The sequence below is a fragment of the Mustela nigripes genome, chromosome 5 (assembly GCF_022355385.1).
Source record: "Mustela nigripes isolate SB6536 chromosome 5, MUSNIG.SB6536, whole genome shotgun sequence".
NCBI lineage: Eukaryota > Metazoa > Chordata > Mammalia > Carnivora > Mustelidae > Mustela > Mustela nigripes.
Window position 1 is genome coordinate 57,295,263 of NC_081561.1, and position 19,406 is coordinate 57,314,668.

The window sequence follows — 19,406 nt, forward strand, 5'->3', positions numbered from 1 at the left end:
AGTAAATATGTCTAGTTCTGATAGAAGACTTCTATTCATCAGGCTGTTGCTCCTGTTATTGATTTCCAAGGAGTATAACAAAAGAAAAACAAGGCAGATTAAAACTGCTTTACTGTTGCTTAAGATTGGGGAGTTACAGGGCTGAGCAGAATCTTAAGAGTTCATTTAATCCATTCTCTGCCTTTAGGTAAAAGTTTTTTAAAAATGGCACCCAGATGTATTCATTTCACATTCCAAGTTCCCTCCACTAAGCAGGGCTGCCAGTAACTCACTGAATTTATTACTGAGGGCAATTCTGTGATGGGGACTGAGACCTTATTATAAATAGTCTTCCTTTTCTGAGGTCAATTCCTCTGAGGTGGCTGATTTACCTTATCATTTACATTTACCACTTAACAGAATTCTTTTTAAATCTTTTTATTTATTGGTTCACATTCTAAAAACACAATTGTGTCTGATATTAATAACAGGTTGGAAAAAAATTACCAACAGCCCTGCAACTTTATATGCGAGGATTAGCTGTACAAAGTCATTTTTAGCCTAGAGAAATAAAGTTAAGCTTATTTATATAAGGCTGATTTGGAAAAAAAAAAATGCTTTCTTCCCACAGGAACGTTGGAAAAAGGCAAATTTAGAGAAGCACGCTTTCTTGGACTGGTTTTTGGCATTTGGAAGCGGGAAGTACCAGTGTCCTGGAAGGTCAGTGAGACAGCTGAGCCACGTTTATCCAGAAAGTCTAAGAAAGATGATGGCTCTGAAGGGGAAAACATTGGCTTAATCCCCCTTTTCTTTATTATCAAACTACAGGGAGATCCAGGAGTCCACGTTTCATTTGGTTGGCCAGTTGTATTGTGCGATGTCTTTGTGGGAATGTCTACCATGGCTTCTGATGGGTTACCTCATGAGAACAAAATATTATGATTGCTGCTGTATGATGACACAGGGTCATTAAAAGTATTTTTATAGAAAAGATTAGAGTAGGGCATGCCTTAGTTTATATAATCATGCTTATATTACATGTGAGAGACATGGGGTGGTAAGATCTACCAGATTTGGAAAATAATTAGAAATGGGATTGATCAAAGGGAAGGATTTGTGGAGGGCTGTGGCTTGAAGGTAGGTGGCTGGAAGATGTGGAAATAGAGAAATCAGGAGCAAGAGAAAGTTTAGTGGACAAGGTATTACGTTTTCCTTTGAAAACTAGTCTGAGATGTGGCAAAATATGAATCCTATAACCAAATTCTATAGGTCAAATCTGAAGGTTGAATAAATGTAACAATAAATAAAACCTCCATAGTCTAGTTTTTCTATTGTTTCTGCTTTTAGAAGTCCTTAACTTTTCTGTTATTAATTTTAAGTAGCCAACCCATGAAACATTGTTCCTAAAGACAGACAAAGCAGAATTTTTCAGGAAAGCGAAGGACTCCATTTGGACACTGTTCTAGCAAAATGGATCTTTTCACTAGAAATTTAATCCCACAGATCTTTAGTATAATCCTCAGAAAATTGCACCCATTCTAAATTTGTCTACTAAGAGCCAATTTATTTTCTCATCCACCAAACACTTAGTGAGTCAGAGAAAATTGCCTTTAAAGTAGCTGACAATCAAAGTTCATCATGAAGGCATAGTCTTATGGCTTTGCAGCTGTCACGCCTTGGAGTTCAGTCCACTGAGGCATTATGAGGACCCCTCTCATTAATGAACACAGAAGGTTTTGCTGAATTTAGTAAATAAGTATTCAGTGCTGCTATCAGCTGCCAACCAAAAATCAGAATGCAAGAATATTGTTCTTGCTCTGAATAATGGGAATTCCAGAAATATGTTTTGGAGGAAGAACCCCTTGTTAGGTACTTCCCCATTGCTGGGAAGCCCTTGGATACAGGAAGGAAGGGAACTCTTCCCAGTAATTCTATTGCTGAAGAAGTCCAGTAATTTTGCAGAAAAACAGGGAAAAGAGGCAAGAGCTAGCAGATTTCTTCAGCAATGGGAGCAAGCAGAATAAGTTGCCTTGCAGTGGACGTTCTCCTCTTAAACTGTGAATTTAGATGAAGGACTAGAATGGGATTTCCAGTGTTGAGTGGGCTTGTGAGAGTGGATGATCTCAGCACAAAGGAATGTGCTTGCTCTATTGCAAACCCGCCTCCCCACCCCACCAGCCAACAGCCTTAATTTCCCTTGCTTCCCATCCCTGCAAAAGGATGCCTGGTTGACTGTCTCACTGTGGTCATTGATATGGGTTACATTCCAGTGTAAAACAATAGCCCTGATCTTTGGCAAGATACCTCACTTACATAAGCTTGCTTGGATAGGAAGAGGGTGTAGTAAGCGCTTGAGAGATGGAAATGAAGTGTGGATTCCTCAGGAGTAGAAAGTGACCTCAACTTTTTTTGTGGGCCTTTGGGTCCTTCTTATATCCTTGGGCAGTACTAGTACAAGTCATGGTCTTGTCTTGAATTACTAATGAATTACTAATGAAAATCACCCAGCAATGGGAAAATTAGTTCAAACATAGGTCCAGCTGATAGTAGATCAGTAGTAGTAGTGTTCAACCTGACAGGTATCTCTGAAGCACCTGATATTAGTATGTTTATTCTTTCATTCAGTAAATATTTATTGAGAGTATGCTCTCTGGCAGGATAGGGTTCTAGGAGTTACCTTGGAAAACAAAATAAGGGATGAAGTGCCTTCCCTCAAGGAAGTTTTAGTCTTAAGTCACTTTAGGAACCACTGGGGAAATTCAAAGACACATAACATTCTTTTTTTTTTTTAATGTAGATTTTTTTTTTTAAGATTTTATTTATTTATTTGACAGACAGAGATCACAAGTAGGCAGAGAGGCAAGCAGAGAGAGGGGGGAAGCAGGCTCCCTTCTGAGCAGAGAGCCCGATGCAGGGCTCGATCCCAGGACCCTGGAACCATGACCTGAGTCAAAGGCAGAGGTTTTAACCCACTGAGCCACCCAGGTGCCCCGACACATAACATTCTTGAGTCACTTATAATGTAGCTGGGGAGATGAGACAGAGCAACATGAGAAACAAGCTCTTCTTTTTTTTTTTTTTTCCTTAAGATTTTATTTATTTATTTGACAGAGATCACAAGTAGGCAGAGAGGCAGGCAGAGAGAGAGGAGGAAGCAGGCTCCCTGCTGAACAGAGAGCCCGATGTGCCACTTGATCCCAGGACCCTGAGATCATAATCTGAGCTGAAGGTAGAGGCTTAACCCACTGAGCCACCCAGGCACCCCTAGAGAAACAAGCTCTTCTTAACACCATACACTGACTGGTGAGAAATGCCAGATGACATACATACATAATAACCACCTTTGGAGTTTTGAGGAAGATTAGAAAAGGCCTTAGGGACTAGATGGGAATCTTCGGTAAGCAGCCAGAGGAAAGCATACCTCCGGAGGCGAGGGACAGTGATTACAAAGTCTGAGGGGAGGAAGAAAAGCAAGCACTCACAGGAATGGAATGGAACTCAATGTATCCGTATGTTGGGGTTTGTGAAGCTCTGCATACTGTTGCTTCTACTTGTGCATTTGAACGATAATACAGTCTTAATAATTGTGCCTTATTCAGTAAAATAGCCTTGCAGTACTTTGAGAAGTACTTGTATACTTAGAAATTGCTGATTGCTTTTGAGGAGCGAGCACAGTCAGTCTCTATGGATTTCATGAGAAGTTGCAAATTCAGTTTACTGTAAGGAATTTGTTACATAAACAAACGCATCCCCTCGACTCTGGTTGTTAAGTAGACTTGAACAAACTGTATTTATGTATCTAATTGTTTCTTAACATTTTCACTGTGCTCTGCACATGTCCTGGAGGGCCTATAAAAAAGGGTTAGGGGTGAGGGTGGGAAGGGGTGGATGTGGTTAATTCCAAGACAGAGTCAGGCAGCCAGAACCCTTGATGAATTTTTAGCCCCGCTTCTCTCTCTTACGGCTTTACTGAGGAGCAGTGACTTACTGGAAAGAGCCCAGAAACCATGGGCAAAATCGCAATCATTCCTTTCCCAGCCATTTCTTTTTGACACTTCATTATGAGGCTAAGATTTAAGTGTGTCAAGAACAGAAGAAGCAATTCAAGACTCACTTTTGATACTTGGGTCCAAGTGCTTCTAAAATAAAACATGTTCATTTCTGAGCAGAACATGTCAGAGAAGACCCTCTTTTCCTTCTGTTTACAAACTAGATCTCCAGCTCCTCCGTGGAACACAGAATAGCAGGATGGGGTTTGTATCTGTGGAGAGGAAGAAAGGGCACTCTTGCCCCGGCCGGGGGTATGTGTGTGGGGGGATCTTCTACTGCTCTCCCCTCTTTTTTTTTTTTTTTTTTTTGATGGGCTTTCTCCCCTCATCCAACTCAGCGACTGCTTTTGAATCAGTTCGAAGCCACCTGATCAGAAAGAGGGTTTAATTCCTAGGAAGTGAGGACGGAATTAAAACTTGACGGTGTTGCTGTACTGCCCATGGGCTATTGTCTCCGCATCATCTAATGCCTTCTCTTCCCTTCCTAATAGGCCTCTCTTTCATTTGGGCATCCATGGGATTTGGGGGTGCTGATTCCACCCCCAGCTCCATAGGAGTGGAGCCCCGTTCCCTTAGCCCATCTGTAAATCCCATCCCTGTCCCTGCCCTCCTTTCCCACAGTGATTTGCTTCAGTGTTGGTGTATGTTTTAAGCAGTGTAATGAACTACCAAGCTTTCTGTTGAGACTTGTGGGTCAAACATAATCATTCCTTATGGGATGTGAATAAAGAAGCATTTGGCCCCCAAAACTGTTGGCAGCTATTTTGAGACGATAAAAGCAGGCAGTGTTAGGATGCAGTTGGTACCGTAGAACAGTGCAGCAGAGGCAAACTGCCTCCCTGGGAACATCGCTGAGCTGCTGGAGTGATCTCTGCCCAAGGCCAGCATCAGCTCTCAGTTTTCCAGGTACATAAAGCAGTGCATTCCCTTCAATATAGGAACCAGTCAGATGTGAGATCTCTGTCACTTGCAACCAAAAACATCCTAAGTCATATAATTTTCCTCAAAGCGAAAGTGTTCTTCCAAGGTTTATTGAATTCCACAAAATACTGTGTTAACACGCTTAGCCGTATCCATGAATTGCTTTTCTAAATAGCTTGCCCTTTGCAGAGGGGCTGAGTTTCCTCCACTGTGGGTGTATCACAAAACAAAAGTAAATGTCACATCTTAAATTTTTTTCTGGAATCTAGAATTTAAAATATACCGTGAGATCATTTTTATTTGGTGAGTACTTAACCTCGCTGAAGTCAGTACTGTTCCTTTGCCCTTTGCTTGAATAGGAAACTAGAAACACTGTATCTAACCTCCAAGCTCATAGTTCATCTATTCTGGAGCTTCGCCTCTAGAAGGGGTAGTGGGAGGATCTCCAGTAGCAACTCTTGAGAAAGTGCCCTCCTACTTTGACGAAATAGAGAACAATGTGCCAAGTCCAGGAGAGAGGTGCTCCCATCCTTCCCTCTTTTACTTCTTACAAGCTTTCTCACCTCTTTCCCCTCCTGTATAGTTCCCATTCTCTTCTCTTTTCCGCAGGCTTTCTTCTTGTCCTTCTCTTCCACTAACCTTTATTCCTTTCTCCCCTCCCTACCTTATTCTGGGTTTCCCCCCTTATTCAGTGGCAGCATCTGCCTGTTCACTCTACAGATTACGTCCTCACCATCCTCCCCAATTAAAAGTGTTTCATGTATAGCTGAGACAGTCTTTATCATTGTGAATTTTGTACTGAAACTAAAAAAAATTATAAACTACATATTTTAACATATTTCTTTTTCCCCTTTCTCCTTGTCAACTTCTTCTAGATCAGTGCCTCTTAAAGTGTGATTCCCCAGACCACCAATAGTTAACACTACCTGGAAACTTGCAAAAAATGCAAATTCTTTGGCCCTTCCCCAGACCTACCGAATCAGAAACTTTGGGAGCAGGTCACAGCAATGGGTGTTTTAACGAGCCTTCGAGGGGACTCTGAGCAGGTGAAAGTTTGATAACCCCTGGGCCAGAATACTTTGCGTCCTGCCACCAAACTGATTTCATTTTCATTTTCCTAAAAGATTTCAAAGACAGATGAGGTTGTGGGGAAAATACTTCCCCTTTAAGCGGAGTAGCCAGGCTTCCATGAAGGATGCCTGTGAAAGTATGTCTGTCTGCTGCCTTCTCTGAATTCCAGGGCGAGATCATTCTATTTTCATAAGCTGCAGCTGGTAGCAACTAGGAATATACTTCAGAGCCCCTGCTCCTGGCAACCGTGGCAGTTTTCCAGTCCATGCTAGCATTGCCCGCAATGACTTCGGGGGAGGGAAGGAGCAAGAGATTTTCTTTTCAAATGCGAGAGAGGGAATAATCTCAAAATCAAGATGTTAAACTAAAATCATTCATTTCCTGTAATCTTATCATCCCTTTAGTACCCCCTGCTTCTTTCAGATGGAGCCCTGCTGTGGACCCTCTACTTCTCCCTCTCTTTGGCCATCCATGACACCCCACCTCCTAAACCAGGTCTTCACGTACCACCATCAGGTGACATGAAGGCTTCCCAAGCCTTCTCCCATGCTCTGTTGTCTCTTCTTTCAATCCATCTTACTCACCACACACAGATTAATTGTCCTCAAATAATCAACTCAGACTGTCACTCTCATTAAGACTCTGGCACCACTGTCTACAGGCCAAGCTCATCAGCCTAGAACTCCAGACTCTCCATGATCTGATGCTGATTGTACCTTTCCGAACATGGGGCGGCGCTGCCCCAGAGGGTCAACCAGCTGCCCGCAATGACCGCGTCTGCCCCTTCGCTTGATCGTGCTCTCTGCTGTGTGTCGAATGCCCACACTCAATATGTCTACTTAGTTAAGGCCCATTTCCTTCCATCAGGGTCTAGCTCAGGTGCTCCAGATCATAGCACTCTCTCCAGACTCCAGACTTCCACAGCCCTTTTGTTTCTACCTTTACTCATAGCGTCACGCTTTCTGTCTCTCCATGTGCATTACGAGTGTGAGGTCTGTTTCGTCAAGACTCTGTGCTTTTGAGGCCTGTGGAGTAGTGCTCCCTGAACATTTATCTACAAACAGGGAAAACACACAAGTACGAAGTATTTAAGGAATTTTCAAAATGTTCATATTTTAATGAGCTTTATTTGTAGATGTGTAATGTTGTCCTTGTAAGTGTAAAAAATAAATCTGTTGTAAATAATATGCCTCATTATTTTCACTGTTTTGACATAAGAGCATTAAGAAAACATTCCTAACATGAACATAGCTCATCTTGCTTGTGTAAAAATACAAATTTATGAAGCCCATTTTCTTTGACATAAAAAGTTCTTAATGTCACAGATATGTATATGTTAGTATCTGATATTTTAGGTACCCAACAAAATTCAATAACATAGTAAAGGCTGGAAAACACTTTTTTGCAAGTGTAGAAAAAAAAATGACTAGTGAATAATTGAGGTAATTTTGCTACAATATTCAAATATTTGGATTTAGAGAAAATGCCATTTTTAGTATATATTATTCATTATCTGTATTATTAATTCACCTTAGCTTTCCTTTAAATAGGTTATCAATCAAAATATCTAGAACTAATATGAAATATGTTAACTGTATGCTCTTTTAATGACTAATACTAACTTAATAACTAAACTAACCTAACACTCAAAGATAAAAGAAGAAAAAATATTAGACCTCTCTAATACACAGCATGCATTGGTCAAAACCTCCATTATCATTTTACCAAATGGGAAGTGGAATTTTATAATTTTAAAGAACATTGCAGGGACTCGAGTTAGTTAAGGAAATGCCTTATGGACTATAGTGGGAAGCTCTTTTAATGAATTGATAAATATATTTTCTAATTATCTCTAATCAAAACCTATATAGTATTGCTAACATGTTTACGCTTAAATAGCTTGTGAACATCGGTCTTGTTTCCATTCTCCTTCTACGTCATAAAGGAACTCTATGTTGAGGCCCTTCTATAATGCTCAAAGAGACGGTGTTTCCACACACAGGTAAAATTTTTGAATAAGCACAATTTATTCACTAGGTCTGCAGCACATTCAGGATCAAAGACCCAACCTTATCACTCAAACCCTCCACGAACAGGGTCCTCCTGCTCTGCCAGCTTCATCTCTCATCACCTCACCTCCTGGAAGGCAGGGTGTGAAGCCCTCACTGACTCCTCGATGTTCCAGGGCCCCTTGTGAGACTGTGCCTTGGAACAGGTTGTCCCTCTGCCCTGAGAGCCTTCTTTCCTGGAGCAGCCACCACCCTGCCCTCCAGAGTGTTTATTGTCCTTAGGCTGCCACCGTGCCTCTGCTCTAAGGACTGGACAGAACGAGTGCCAACGGCCCTCTATGCCAGGGGGCCCAGCTCACAGCACTGCACTGTTCTTTAGCAGACTGGTGTCAGGGAAGGGCTAAAGCCAGAGTGGCAAGAAAACAGGATTTGTTTGGATCAAGTGGAACCTGTAAAACTGATGTGTAATTCACAAATGCAGAATTAGCCAGTATTTCTTCAGGGCTGCCAGGTAAGCATTGACTATTGGGAAGTTCCTGCTTATTCTCCTGACCCAAAACGTCAGCTCAGTTATCTGAGGAAGGGATCTCATCCGATTTACTTCCAAGAAGGGAGTTAGCTAAGTACTGAGAATTGGTCATTTTAGTCACTGGGAACTTTGATGTCAAATTTCATATGTTGGTGCACGCGACATTTTCCATTTGCTATAAGGGCTTCATGGGGCTTTAGGAGATACCACTCTCTTTTTGTTATTCTACTACTTTGGCTACTCCTTCCCAGTGTGCTTTGTTCATCTTTCTCACCTTCCTGACCTCCATATTTTGGAGTGTCCCAGAATTCTCTTGTCAGAGTTCTAGGTTTTTTTTTTTTTCTTTTCTTTTTTCTATTTAACTTCCTCCCTAAGTGAGCTCTCTGGTCCCACGGCTGTAAATAATCCTCTGCAGAATGATGACCCTGTATTTATATCTCATATGTCTCCAGTCCTGATTGAATCCCTCCTAAACATCAGGCCCGTTTACCCAGCCTCCCCCTCAGCGTCTGCACTGCATGTCTGGACAGCAAGCTATGCTTAACAGGTCCAAAACTGAGCTCCGGAAGACAGCTCCTCAACCTGCTCTCCCTTCCGTCCCCACTATTGCTGAGGTAAAGAGCAACTGTATCCGAAATTCATCTGCAGGTCAAAAGTCACTCTTGACTCTGTGTCTTCCACATCCATAAGGCAAAGCCCATCATCCAGAGGATATCCAGTCTCTCACTCTGACTCATGACTATGTCTACCATCCTGGTCCAAGTCACCACTTTCTATTGTCTGAAAAATATGTAAAGTCTTCCTAATCAGTTTTCTGGCTTTCATCTACATCACCTTGTGTTTCATTTTCAGTGTAGCAGACAGAATAATTCTTCTGAAACCTAAGTTGTATTTGCTCAAAATGATCCAATGACTTTCCATCTCACTGAATAAACTGTAGTCTTCAGCATGCCCCATGGGCTCTCTACTTGCCAGGGGTATCTCTCTCAGCAGCCCCCCTCCCAGCTTCTTGCTCATCTTTGGCAATACTAGTCTCCTCGTTGTTGCTCATTCTTCTTCCTCTGGATTTGTGCACCTTCTACTGCCTCTGCATGGAATTCTGTACCCAGATATTCATATGGCGCATTCTCGTCCTTCATTCCAATGTCTGCTGAAATGTCACCTCTTCCTGGAGAACCTCTTCACCTGAAACATTGTAGCACATGCCATCATTCCCTTTTTCTCTTACCTTGTCTTACTTATTATTTTAGTAGTTATTCTTGTACCTCATATATGCATTCCTTGTTTATTTATTTGCTGCCTACTCTAAGACTAGAATTTAAGCATTTTAATGAAAGCATGAGTGGGTTTTTGTTTGTTTGTTTGTTTATGGAAATAACTTTTGTTAACTTCAGCACTTAGAAGAGCATAAAGCATGGAAAGACAATAAATACCGAATGGTTCAATGAATGGAGATCACATTTTATCATAAGAACTCTTAGTACATAACGTGACAGTTCACTGTTCCCATAACTGTCACTGTTCCAGGAGGGGTAAGGAAGAAGGGCCTATGACTTATATCCACACCCTTGGTTGTCTTCTCCAAATTTGACCCTTAGTGTTCTGTGATGTTTGCTCCAGTCCCAGTTCCTCATGGAAGATGAGGTGCTGTTTCCTTCACACTGTCTCCAGCAGAGATAGGAAAGTGAGGCTCTTCACACCTCCTATTATATTATTATCTCTTTATTCTTCAAGACACTATCTCACAGGACCATGTAAGTGCATCACTCTTGACTGCACATTTAAAAAATTATACAGGTTTGATTTCAGACCATCACAACAAAGCAATTAGAGTGAGTCAAATGAAATCTGTGGTTTCCCAGTGCACATAAAAGTCATGTTTACGCTACACTGTGGTTCATTAAGTGCGCAATAGCATTATGTCTAAAAACTGCACATACCCGACTTTAAAAATACTTTATGGCTAAAAAACGCTAACTATAAACTAAGCTGAACTTTTGGCAAGTAGTAATCACTGGTCACAGATCACCATAACAAGTGTAATAATAATGAAGAAGTCTGAGATACTGTGAAAATTACCAAAATGTGACAGGCACAAGGTGAGCACATGTTGTTGGAAACATGGCAGCAGTAGACTTGCTCAGTGCAGGGTTGCCACAAACCTTCCATTTGTAAAAGAAGCAGTGTCTGTGAAAGATGATAAAATGAGGTCTGCTTGTGGTACAGTCAAGAAAATATAAAAATTGCACATGGCGGGGGGATGCCTGGGTGGCTCAGTGGGTTAAAGCCTCTGCCTTCGGCTCAGGTCATGATTTCAGGGTCCTGGGATCGAGCCCCACATAGGGCTCTCTGCTCAGCAGGGAGCCTTCTTCCCCTCCTCTCTCTCTATCTGCCTCTCTGCCTACTTGTGATCTCTGCTGTCAAATAAATAAATAAAATTTTTAAAAAATTGCACATGGGGCATATGGGTGGCTTAGTCAGTTAAGCATCCAACTTGTGATTTCAACTTAAGTCATGATCTCCTGTTTCGTAAGATTGAGCCCACATTGGGCTCTGTGCTCAGCGAGGAGTCTGCTTGAGATTCTCTCTCTCTTCCTCTGCTCCTCCCCCTCCACTCATGCTCTCTTTCTCTCTCTCTCTTTCAAATAACTAACTAAATTTTTTTTTAATTGCACATAAAATATTTCTTTTACTAGGGCACTTGGGTGGCTCAATCAGTTAAGTGTCTGACTCTTGATTTGGCTTGGGTCATGATCTCAGGGTTGTGGGATTGAGCCCCAAGTTCCCCAAGGTCTCATAACACCCAAGTTGGACTCTGTGCTCAACACAGAGTCAGCTGCAGACTCTCTCTCTCCCTCTCTTTCTGCCCCTCCTACTCATTCTCTCTCTCTCAAATAAATAAAATCTTTAAAAATATATATTTCTTTTACCATAGCCCAAGAGAAAAGCACTTCACAGAAGTCCCCTATCCCTACCATTGTCTCCTGTAACACAGCTGTGCTTGTCTGTTGCAAAATAGCCGCAGAGCAATCACCCTCCTTTTCGCTTCATCCCTTCCCCAAGGATTTGCTTTCACTCCAATATCCATCACCTTCCTCCATTGGTGCATTTCTCCAAGCCTGAGTGTAGAACAACACTGGGGGCTTTTGGCATGACTGTCCACCATTGTCCTTCGGACTTGAGTTCTTCAAAACAGTCCTTCGTGGGCATGGCACACCATCTCCCCCTCTCTTAAGATATGTTCAAAATATGTATTCTTCAAATTCTCTACTGAATAACTGACGGCCATTTCAACACTCTCTTTCTCTCTTTCACATAGCCCCGAAAGGCAATCATCTTTTTTTCCTATGAGATATTATGCTCCATATCTATAAAGAGGAAATTAAATATTTACCCCCAAATGATCAAGGCTGGTCTCTCTCATGATAGAGTTAGTGTATTATTATAAAAAACAATGTTTCCTTTTTTTTCTTTCAAATCTTCAAAGATGTTTTTCTGTTGTCATCTGGCTTTCATAATTTCTGATGAGAAGTCTGTCATCATTTTAATTAATTAATTAATTTGCTTATTTATTTTGTCTCCCTCCTCCCCCATGACTTTTAAGATTTTTTCCTTTGTCACTTTTTTTAATAATTTGGTTATGATTTGCCTTGGAATAGTTTTCTTTACGTTTCTTTTGCTTTGGGTTCATTGTACTTAGCTCTGTATATTAATAGTTTTAACAAATTTTAAAATGTTTCGGCTATTATTTCTTCAAATATTTTTCTTATCTATCTGCATCACCAAATTACATGTATGCTAGAGTCCTTGATATTATTTTATAGGTTACTTATACTCCATTTATTTCTTTTTTTTAGTCTTTTTATTTTTATTTTTATTTTTTAAAAGATTTTATTTATTTATTTGACAGACAGAGGGGCAGTGAGGCAGGCCACTGAGCAGGAAGTCTGATGCGGGGCTCTATCCCAGGATCCTGAGATGATGACCTGAGCCGAAGGCAGAGGCTTTAACCCCCAGAGCCATCCAGGCGCCCCTAGTCTTTTTAATCTATGTACTTCATTTTGGATATTTTCCATTGTTCCAATAAGTACCATGATCTTTTCTTTTGCAGTGGCTTATCTTCTGTAAATCCCACCCAGTGTATTTTCATCAAAGAGACTATATTCTTCATTGCTATAAATTCAGTCTGATTTTTTAAATTTTCCCATTTCTTTCTGCATTGTGCTTCTTCCTTTTTGAACGTCTGGATTATATCTAACTTGCTATCTCTGAGATCTGTCATTTCAGCATCTATTTCTTTTGAATGGTTTTTCTCTTACTTACATGCCATATTTCCCTGCTTCTTCTAGGCATGATTATTTTTTTAATAAACTCAAGACATAGATGTTAAGTGTCACAGATACTAAATTTTATTGTATTCCTTTAGTTTTAGGCTTTACTGTAGCATGTAGTTAGTTGCTCAGAAAAACAAGTTTTGAAGACTTGTTATTAAGCTTTGAGGAGTGACACTTAATTTTAAGATAAAATAATACCACTTCCACGGCCATAACCTTTTAAAGACCTAATCAATTGTCTTTGTTACAGGATCTTCCCACTCTGGTGGGAACACAAGCTTCCATAACTTGTGGGAGTCCTGTGCATTACTCAGCTTATGGCTCCTTAGCTTTCTTTTTCATCTTTCTTCTCCACCTCAGTAGCTTTCTCTCACTTGCTGAGATCAGTACTCAGTCAAATACCCAAGGAGACTCCCATGTAGTTCTCGGAAGCACTCTTGCTGCCCCTGTGAAACTTTCTCCTCTCTTTTATTCTTTCTTCCAAATTCTTCCCTGAACTTTGATCTCTGTCTTTTTAATGTGATGAGACCCTCAGGTCTGTGTGGGCTTTTCCGTCCTTGCACTGTGACCTGGAATCTGCCATGGATGGTGAGTTGTAGATTGCAGGACTCACCTCATTTATTTCTTTTCTCTTGGAAATTTCCATCCTACACTGTAAGTCTTGCTCAGTTTTGCTGTTTTTTTTTTTCCTTTCTTACTCAGTTTTTGAGTTATTTAGGGCAGGACATGGCCAGAAGTGGAAGTTCCATTTTGTTAGGAATTTGACAGAAATTTAGTTGTGAGAAATTCTGAGCCTGCACAAAAATTAGCAGACTTGCTTTTTCTTAGAATTGCTTTCTGATTCAAATGAGTAAATATTGTATATATTTTACTCTAACAGACATTGATAGTCCTTAGAATAAATTGTTTTTAGCCCATATAAGTAAGTAGGGTCAAATTCACATTATATATATTTGTGAAGAAGTGATGTGTTATCTAAGTGGGTTTTAACAATAGCTGGAGTACTCAGGATTTCATTTGAAGTAAAATATAGTCAAGATGTTTCAAGAATACTAGTAGGCAACAAATTTAATTATCTGAAATGAATATAAGATCACTCATAATCATTCAGTTGTTCAATGAATATTGAGGATTCAATGGAACAGTGGTTCCCATCATTGGTGAATACAATAGTTTATAAGGGGGTAGGGCTTGCAATTAATTAACTGTAATATAGTAGGATATAGTCAGATTGTAAAGACATTGGTGGAAGACTATGTAAAGTGCCACTGAAGCACAGAGAAAGAAAGCTAGAAAGGACCGGAAATTGAATTTGTTTCCATCATCTATTCATTCATTGATTCTTCCATTATATTACATTCAGAACATGATTAGGCACCAGTACAGTACTCTGCACTGATAAGTCCCAACAATACAGTTCCTCCTCTAGGAGAGAAATGGCTAATAAGCAATTGCAATTCAGTGCAATAGATGCTATGGCTGAGGTGTGTACATGGGACCACAGAAGTGGAGAGGAAGCATGCCTTGTCATTGAAGCAAGTGATCAGAGAATGCCTCCAGAGGAGACTGAGCTGCAACAGAGAGTGTCACCATTCAAGAGATGTTAGGGTGGCTGGAGCATGGGTTTCAAAGAGGAATCAATGGGGAGGAAGTTGGGGTGATAGAGAGGCGGCATATTTTCAAAGGTTGTCCGTGTTCTCCTATGGCATTTGGAAGAAAATAGGAAGCATTTGACAGATTATGTCTGTGATTGTGTCAAATGAGGATAGTTTTACATTTTAAGTTCACTCCAGTGGTAGAGTGAAGGATAAAATAGAGTGAAGTGAAACTGGAAACAGGAAGATTAGTCTTGAAGCTGAGCTAATTTAGTAATCCTGGAGATCAATCATGAAGAACCTCACTGAGGCAATTGTGGAGAGACTAGAGATAAGGAGAGAGATCAGGTAGTATTGAGAAGATAAAACAAAAGGACCTAGAGCTTAACTGGATATAGAAAGTGAAGCAAAGGATTGAGTCTCTGATGACTTAAAATTTTCTGACCTGTTGGGCCAATTGTATTCATTAAGAGCCAGGACCCCTACGAGGCATTGCCTACCCCAAGGAGAGCTCAAAACAACCCACTGAGATGCAAGAAAAAAATAGCAGAATTCCATTTATATTCTTCTCTATATTTTTAGTTTCTCTTTGTGTGTGTCTGTGTCTTGCAAAGTATGTAGTAAACTAATACAGTAGTATGTGTATATACTTTATCAGTAAATGAGTATCAATGTGTTGTCGGGTATACTCAAATATTTCATTATCAGGGTGTATGATCAAAAAGTTTGGAGACATCTGAGTAAAGAGTTACAAAGGGAATAATAAATGTGATAGTTATGGGAAATTTGGTAGTGATGGGGTAGTTATGGGTATTTGCCTATGAACATTTAGGCAGTAATTTCTAATGGGCAGTAGGAGTCCAGATCAGACAAGTGTCCAATAGAACTTCATGTGATCATGCAAAATGTTTTAAAGATGTACTGTCCAGTATTGAGATCAGTAGCCACATACGGCTATTGAGTACTTAAAATATGGCTAGTACAACTGAAGATCTGAAATTTTTCATTTGGTTTAACTTTAATTTATTTAAGTTGAAATAACCACACATAGTTAGTGGCTACCATGATGGGAAGCACTGATATGAACTTTGAAGAAACCTGGACTCTCATTTGTTAGTACTTCCACTGGCTAAGCATTTTACATACATTTTTAAGCTACCCTCTGGAGTAGACAGTATTATAAAAGAAAAGAACAAGTTTTTCCAGATTCTATCTTTTTAATGGTAAAAGTTCCTAAAGTGAAAAAGAGCATCCTTGCTCTGATATATGCATGCTTTCTAGATATTCTCTCTTGGTAGATATTTATGCATCTTTCACAACCAAGTGATAATTTCATATTTTCTTTTCAGGTGGTTTGCTCTGTTACAGATTCAAATATGCATTATTTTAATACTTTATAAATATGACTGTCGTCTTCTAGATCCATTACCAAAGCAGGTAAGTGTTTTCAGAATTTTAAATATCACGGTTTTTAATTTTGGTATAAATTCTAACACCTTGGTTTTAACTACTACAGATAAGCTGCTAATTTCCTTACGTAGGCTTAATCTTAACAGGTGTTTTACATGGAACTGGACTGAGAAGATACCCCTTAATTCCCTTACTTCTGGATCTGACCTATATGTCATGGAACCATAAGACCAGCACCAAATAGCAGTGTTCCCACCACTTACAGTGTTAAGGAGGTCCCCAGTGAATTCACCAATTTTTGACATTGTTTCTTGTGCTAAATTGACATGGCCTTAATTTTGGGCTTATTTCCCTAAAGAGGTGTGTCTATGGGTCTCAAAATGAACCATCAGTTTTAGAGGCAAGTCATAGACCTTAGTCCATTTGGGAAGCAACAGCATGGAAGAAAAGAGCAGACAGTAAGCAACAGTAAAGACAGTAAGCAAGAATGAAAAGTCTGTGACCTTATTCCTACCACTGATCATTGAATTGTCTAATCATTGAACTCCTCTGTGTTCCTATAGGTCTGTTCTCCTAGACTAGTGTCTTTCAAACATGTGCAAACATCAGAATGACCTGGAATCAGAATACTGGACCCCCACCCCTTGACTGCATGATCTAGGGACATCTAGGGAGGGGCAATAATTTGCATTTTTAAAAAATATTTAATTTATTTATTTGACAGAGATCACAAGTAGAGAGGCAGGCAGAGAGGAGAAAGCAGACTCCCCACAGAACAGAGAGCATGATGTGGGGCTCAATCCCAGGACCCTGGGATCATGACCTGAGCCGGAAGGCAGAGGCTTTAACCCACTGAGCCACCCAGGCGCCCCAATAATTTGCATTTTTATCCAGTTCCCAGTGCTGTTGATGCTGCTGGTCAGAATAACACTCTTTGAGGACCACTGTCCTAGGCAACAGGGAAAGTTTAATTCAATTCTAGATGTTTGGAAGTAATTTTGAAGACTCTGGATAAAATGTGCTGTTTCAACTGAGGATAAAGCTCAGAAATTAAGCATTGCAATTTCAGGGCTGTTCCCATAGCCTGTTGTGCTTTGATTTACTCTTGATATAATAAGGCTAATGTATGGAGGGATAAATAAAACTCTTGGGTGACATTTCAATAGAAATTATGTAAGTACCTAAGTGACACAGACAATATTATATTACTCATAAATATGCACATTTCAGCACTTTCTCCTGATTTCTTTTGCACTTCTATTTTGAGTACATTAACTACCAGCGATGAAGAGCCCTCAAAATCCTACCATGAAAGGGAAACCAAAAAACCCTTCACAAAGGTTCTCAGCAAGTATAGTTTTATTATCAAAATGAAGATCAGGGCCAGGAATATACTCACAAAATACCAGTTCCTGGTCCATTGAGTTGGATGTCACAATTTTGCCCAGGACTGATTCCCCATCCAAATATTTTCCCACCAGTGAGAGGACACAGAAATGCCTTACCAGATTAGAAGGATGACATTTGTCAAAACCATGTAAACCTAACTCCAGCAATCAGTAATTTTCACCAGTTTCTTTGGCAAGATTTTGCCCAGTTCTCTCTTCCTAGCTAAGAATTCTATTAGTTATATTTATTATACTGAGCTACACAACATTCTATTTCTGTTTTGACATACTAAGAACGTATTTTTTAAAGATTTTATTTGTTTATTTGCAGACAGAGATCACAAGTAGGCAGAGAGGCAGGCAGAGAGAGAGGAGGAAACAGGGTATCCGCGGAGCAGAGAGCCTGAGGCAGGGCTCGGTCCCAGGACCCTGGGATCACGACCCGAGTCGAAGGCAGAGGCCTTAACCCACTGAGCCACCCAGGTGTCCCACTAAGAACATTTTTAAAGAAATATCCCACAAAAGGGAAAAAAAGAAATATTATTTCATTTTGTAAAAAGTATGTCTAAATGAATTCTCATGATCTCAAAGGGCATTTCATTTCATAATTCTTATTCTAGAAAGAGATAAATTAAAATTATGCAATTGTTGGATTGGTACAATGAGGTGATCAAAAATACAGGGAATGACCTTCAAAGTACCAGGCTCTTGTATAAGATGGGAGGGGATGGGCTGACAAGGCATGTTCTGAACACTCTTGTCAAGCATGGGGGCATCTCTGGGCTTGGAAATTAGCTTCCCCAAAGAAATATACTTGTCATAGTAGCAAAAATCAAATTCTAGAACCCCCAATTTTAATTTTTCTGGAGTCCAGTGTTTTATTTTATCTCAAAAAGTCTTAGGAAATTAATTTTAACTCATTAAGAACCAAGAACTAAACAAATACTATAGAGCTTTCCAAGATCCACAACTAGGCAGCAGTGTCCAGATGCTAACAATAGGGGCTGTTCATTTTGAGCATTTATAAGACCAACTTCATTTCTCCTGCAAAAGCAAGCACATTTTTGCTAATACGTTAAAGTTTTGTTTGTTCATTTGGTTGGCTTTGTTCTGTTTTGCCTTTTGGGGGGTCATGAGTCCTTAGATAATCTCACAAAAACTATGGATCCCTTTTTTTAGAAAAGTATGTAACTTTTCATACCCAGAAATTTGCAGTTGCAATTTCAAGGAGTCCATGACAACCCTGCACCTCATTCTGTCAATGCCCCTAGGAATCTCCGTGTTAAGAAGCCCATTCTATGTCTTGTTGCATTCAAACCTGACAATAGACTGATGACTTAAATTGGAGTGATTGTCTTTTCCCTGTTCTTGATTTCCGCCCACCCTCAAGGCTGATAGAACAGGTTGCAAATATCCATTCCTTCAGTGGAAGGCTAAAATTGATTCTTGACATTATAAGACACATAAAGCAAACACATCTGGTTTTCCAAACCTAGACTTTGTACTTTTAGAGATAATTACACTTGAATAAACCTTTGGTCTAAAACCTTATGTCTCTTAATTTTTATATTTCTTCTACATTTCTGCTTTTAGAATCCTCTCCATTTGGTGGGTGTCCAACAGCCAGAAGGACAATGCCGAATTGAATTTAAACAAAGAAAATGACATCTGTATTTCCCTGATATGTCGTAGTCAAGCAGAGAAAGACAACTATCATATGATCTCCCTGATATGAGGAAGTGGTGATGCAACATGGGGGCTTAAGTGGGTAGGAGAAGAATAAATGAAACAAGATGGGATTGGGAGGGAGACAAACCATAAGTGACTCTTAATCTCACAAAACAAACTGAGGGTTGCTGGGGGGAGGGGATTTGGGAGAAGGGGGTGGGATTATGGACAGTGGGGAGGGTATGTGCTTTGGTGAGTGCTGTGAAGTGTGTAAACCTGGTGATTCACAGACCTGTACCCCTGGGGATAAAAATATACGTTTATAAAAAATAAAAAATTAATAATATGTTAAATAGGAAAAAAAAAAAAAAGAAAATGACATCTGTTGGGTCTAAAGAGGGCTGGGGCCTTCTGGAAGAGTGATTGTCCCCATCCACTAGCCTGGCAGCATCT

The 19,406-nt window shown here is 40.0% G+C and overlaps 1 protein-coding gene across 7 annotated transcripts in view; it reads left to right on the forward strand.

Annotated features, from left to right (window-relative positions):
• Positions 1-19,142, forward strand: part of LOC132017992 (24-hydroxycholesterol 7-alpha-hydroxylase) — a 90,012-nt gene extending 70,870 nt beyond the window's left edge. For 6 of the 7 annotated variants that reach the window (XM_059400316.1, XM_059400311.1, XM_059400314.1 and 3 more), the window contains 3 exons: positions 611-699; positions 15,837-15,924; positions 18,879-19,142. In XM_059400316.1, coding sequence (XP_059256299.1) covers positions 611-699; positions 15,837-15,924; positions 18,879-18,950 — 249 coding nt within the window. In that variant the 3' untranslated portion in view covers positions 18,951-19,142. Of the gene's footprint in view, positions 1-610; positions 700-807; positions 1,284-15,836; positions 15,925-18,878 lie in introns of those variants that run through there. The other variant, XM_059400313.1, reaches the window with a different exon arrangement.
• Positions 19,143-19,406: the final 264 nt, after the last annotated feature.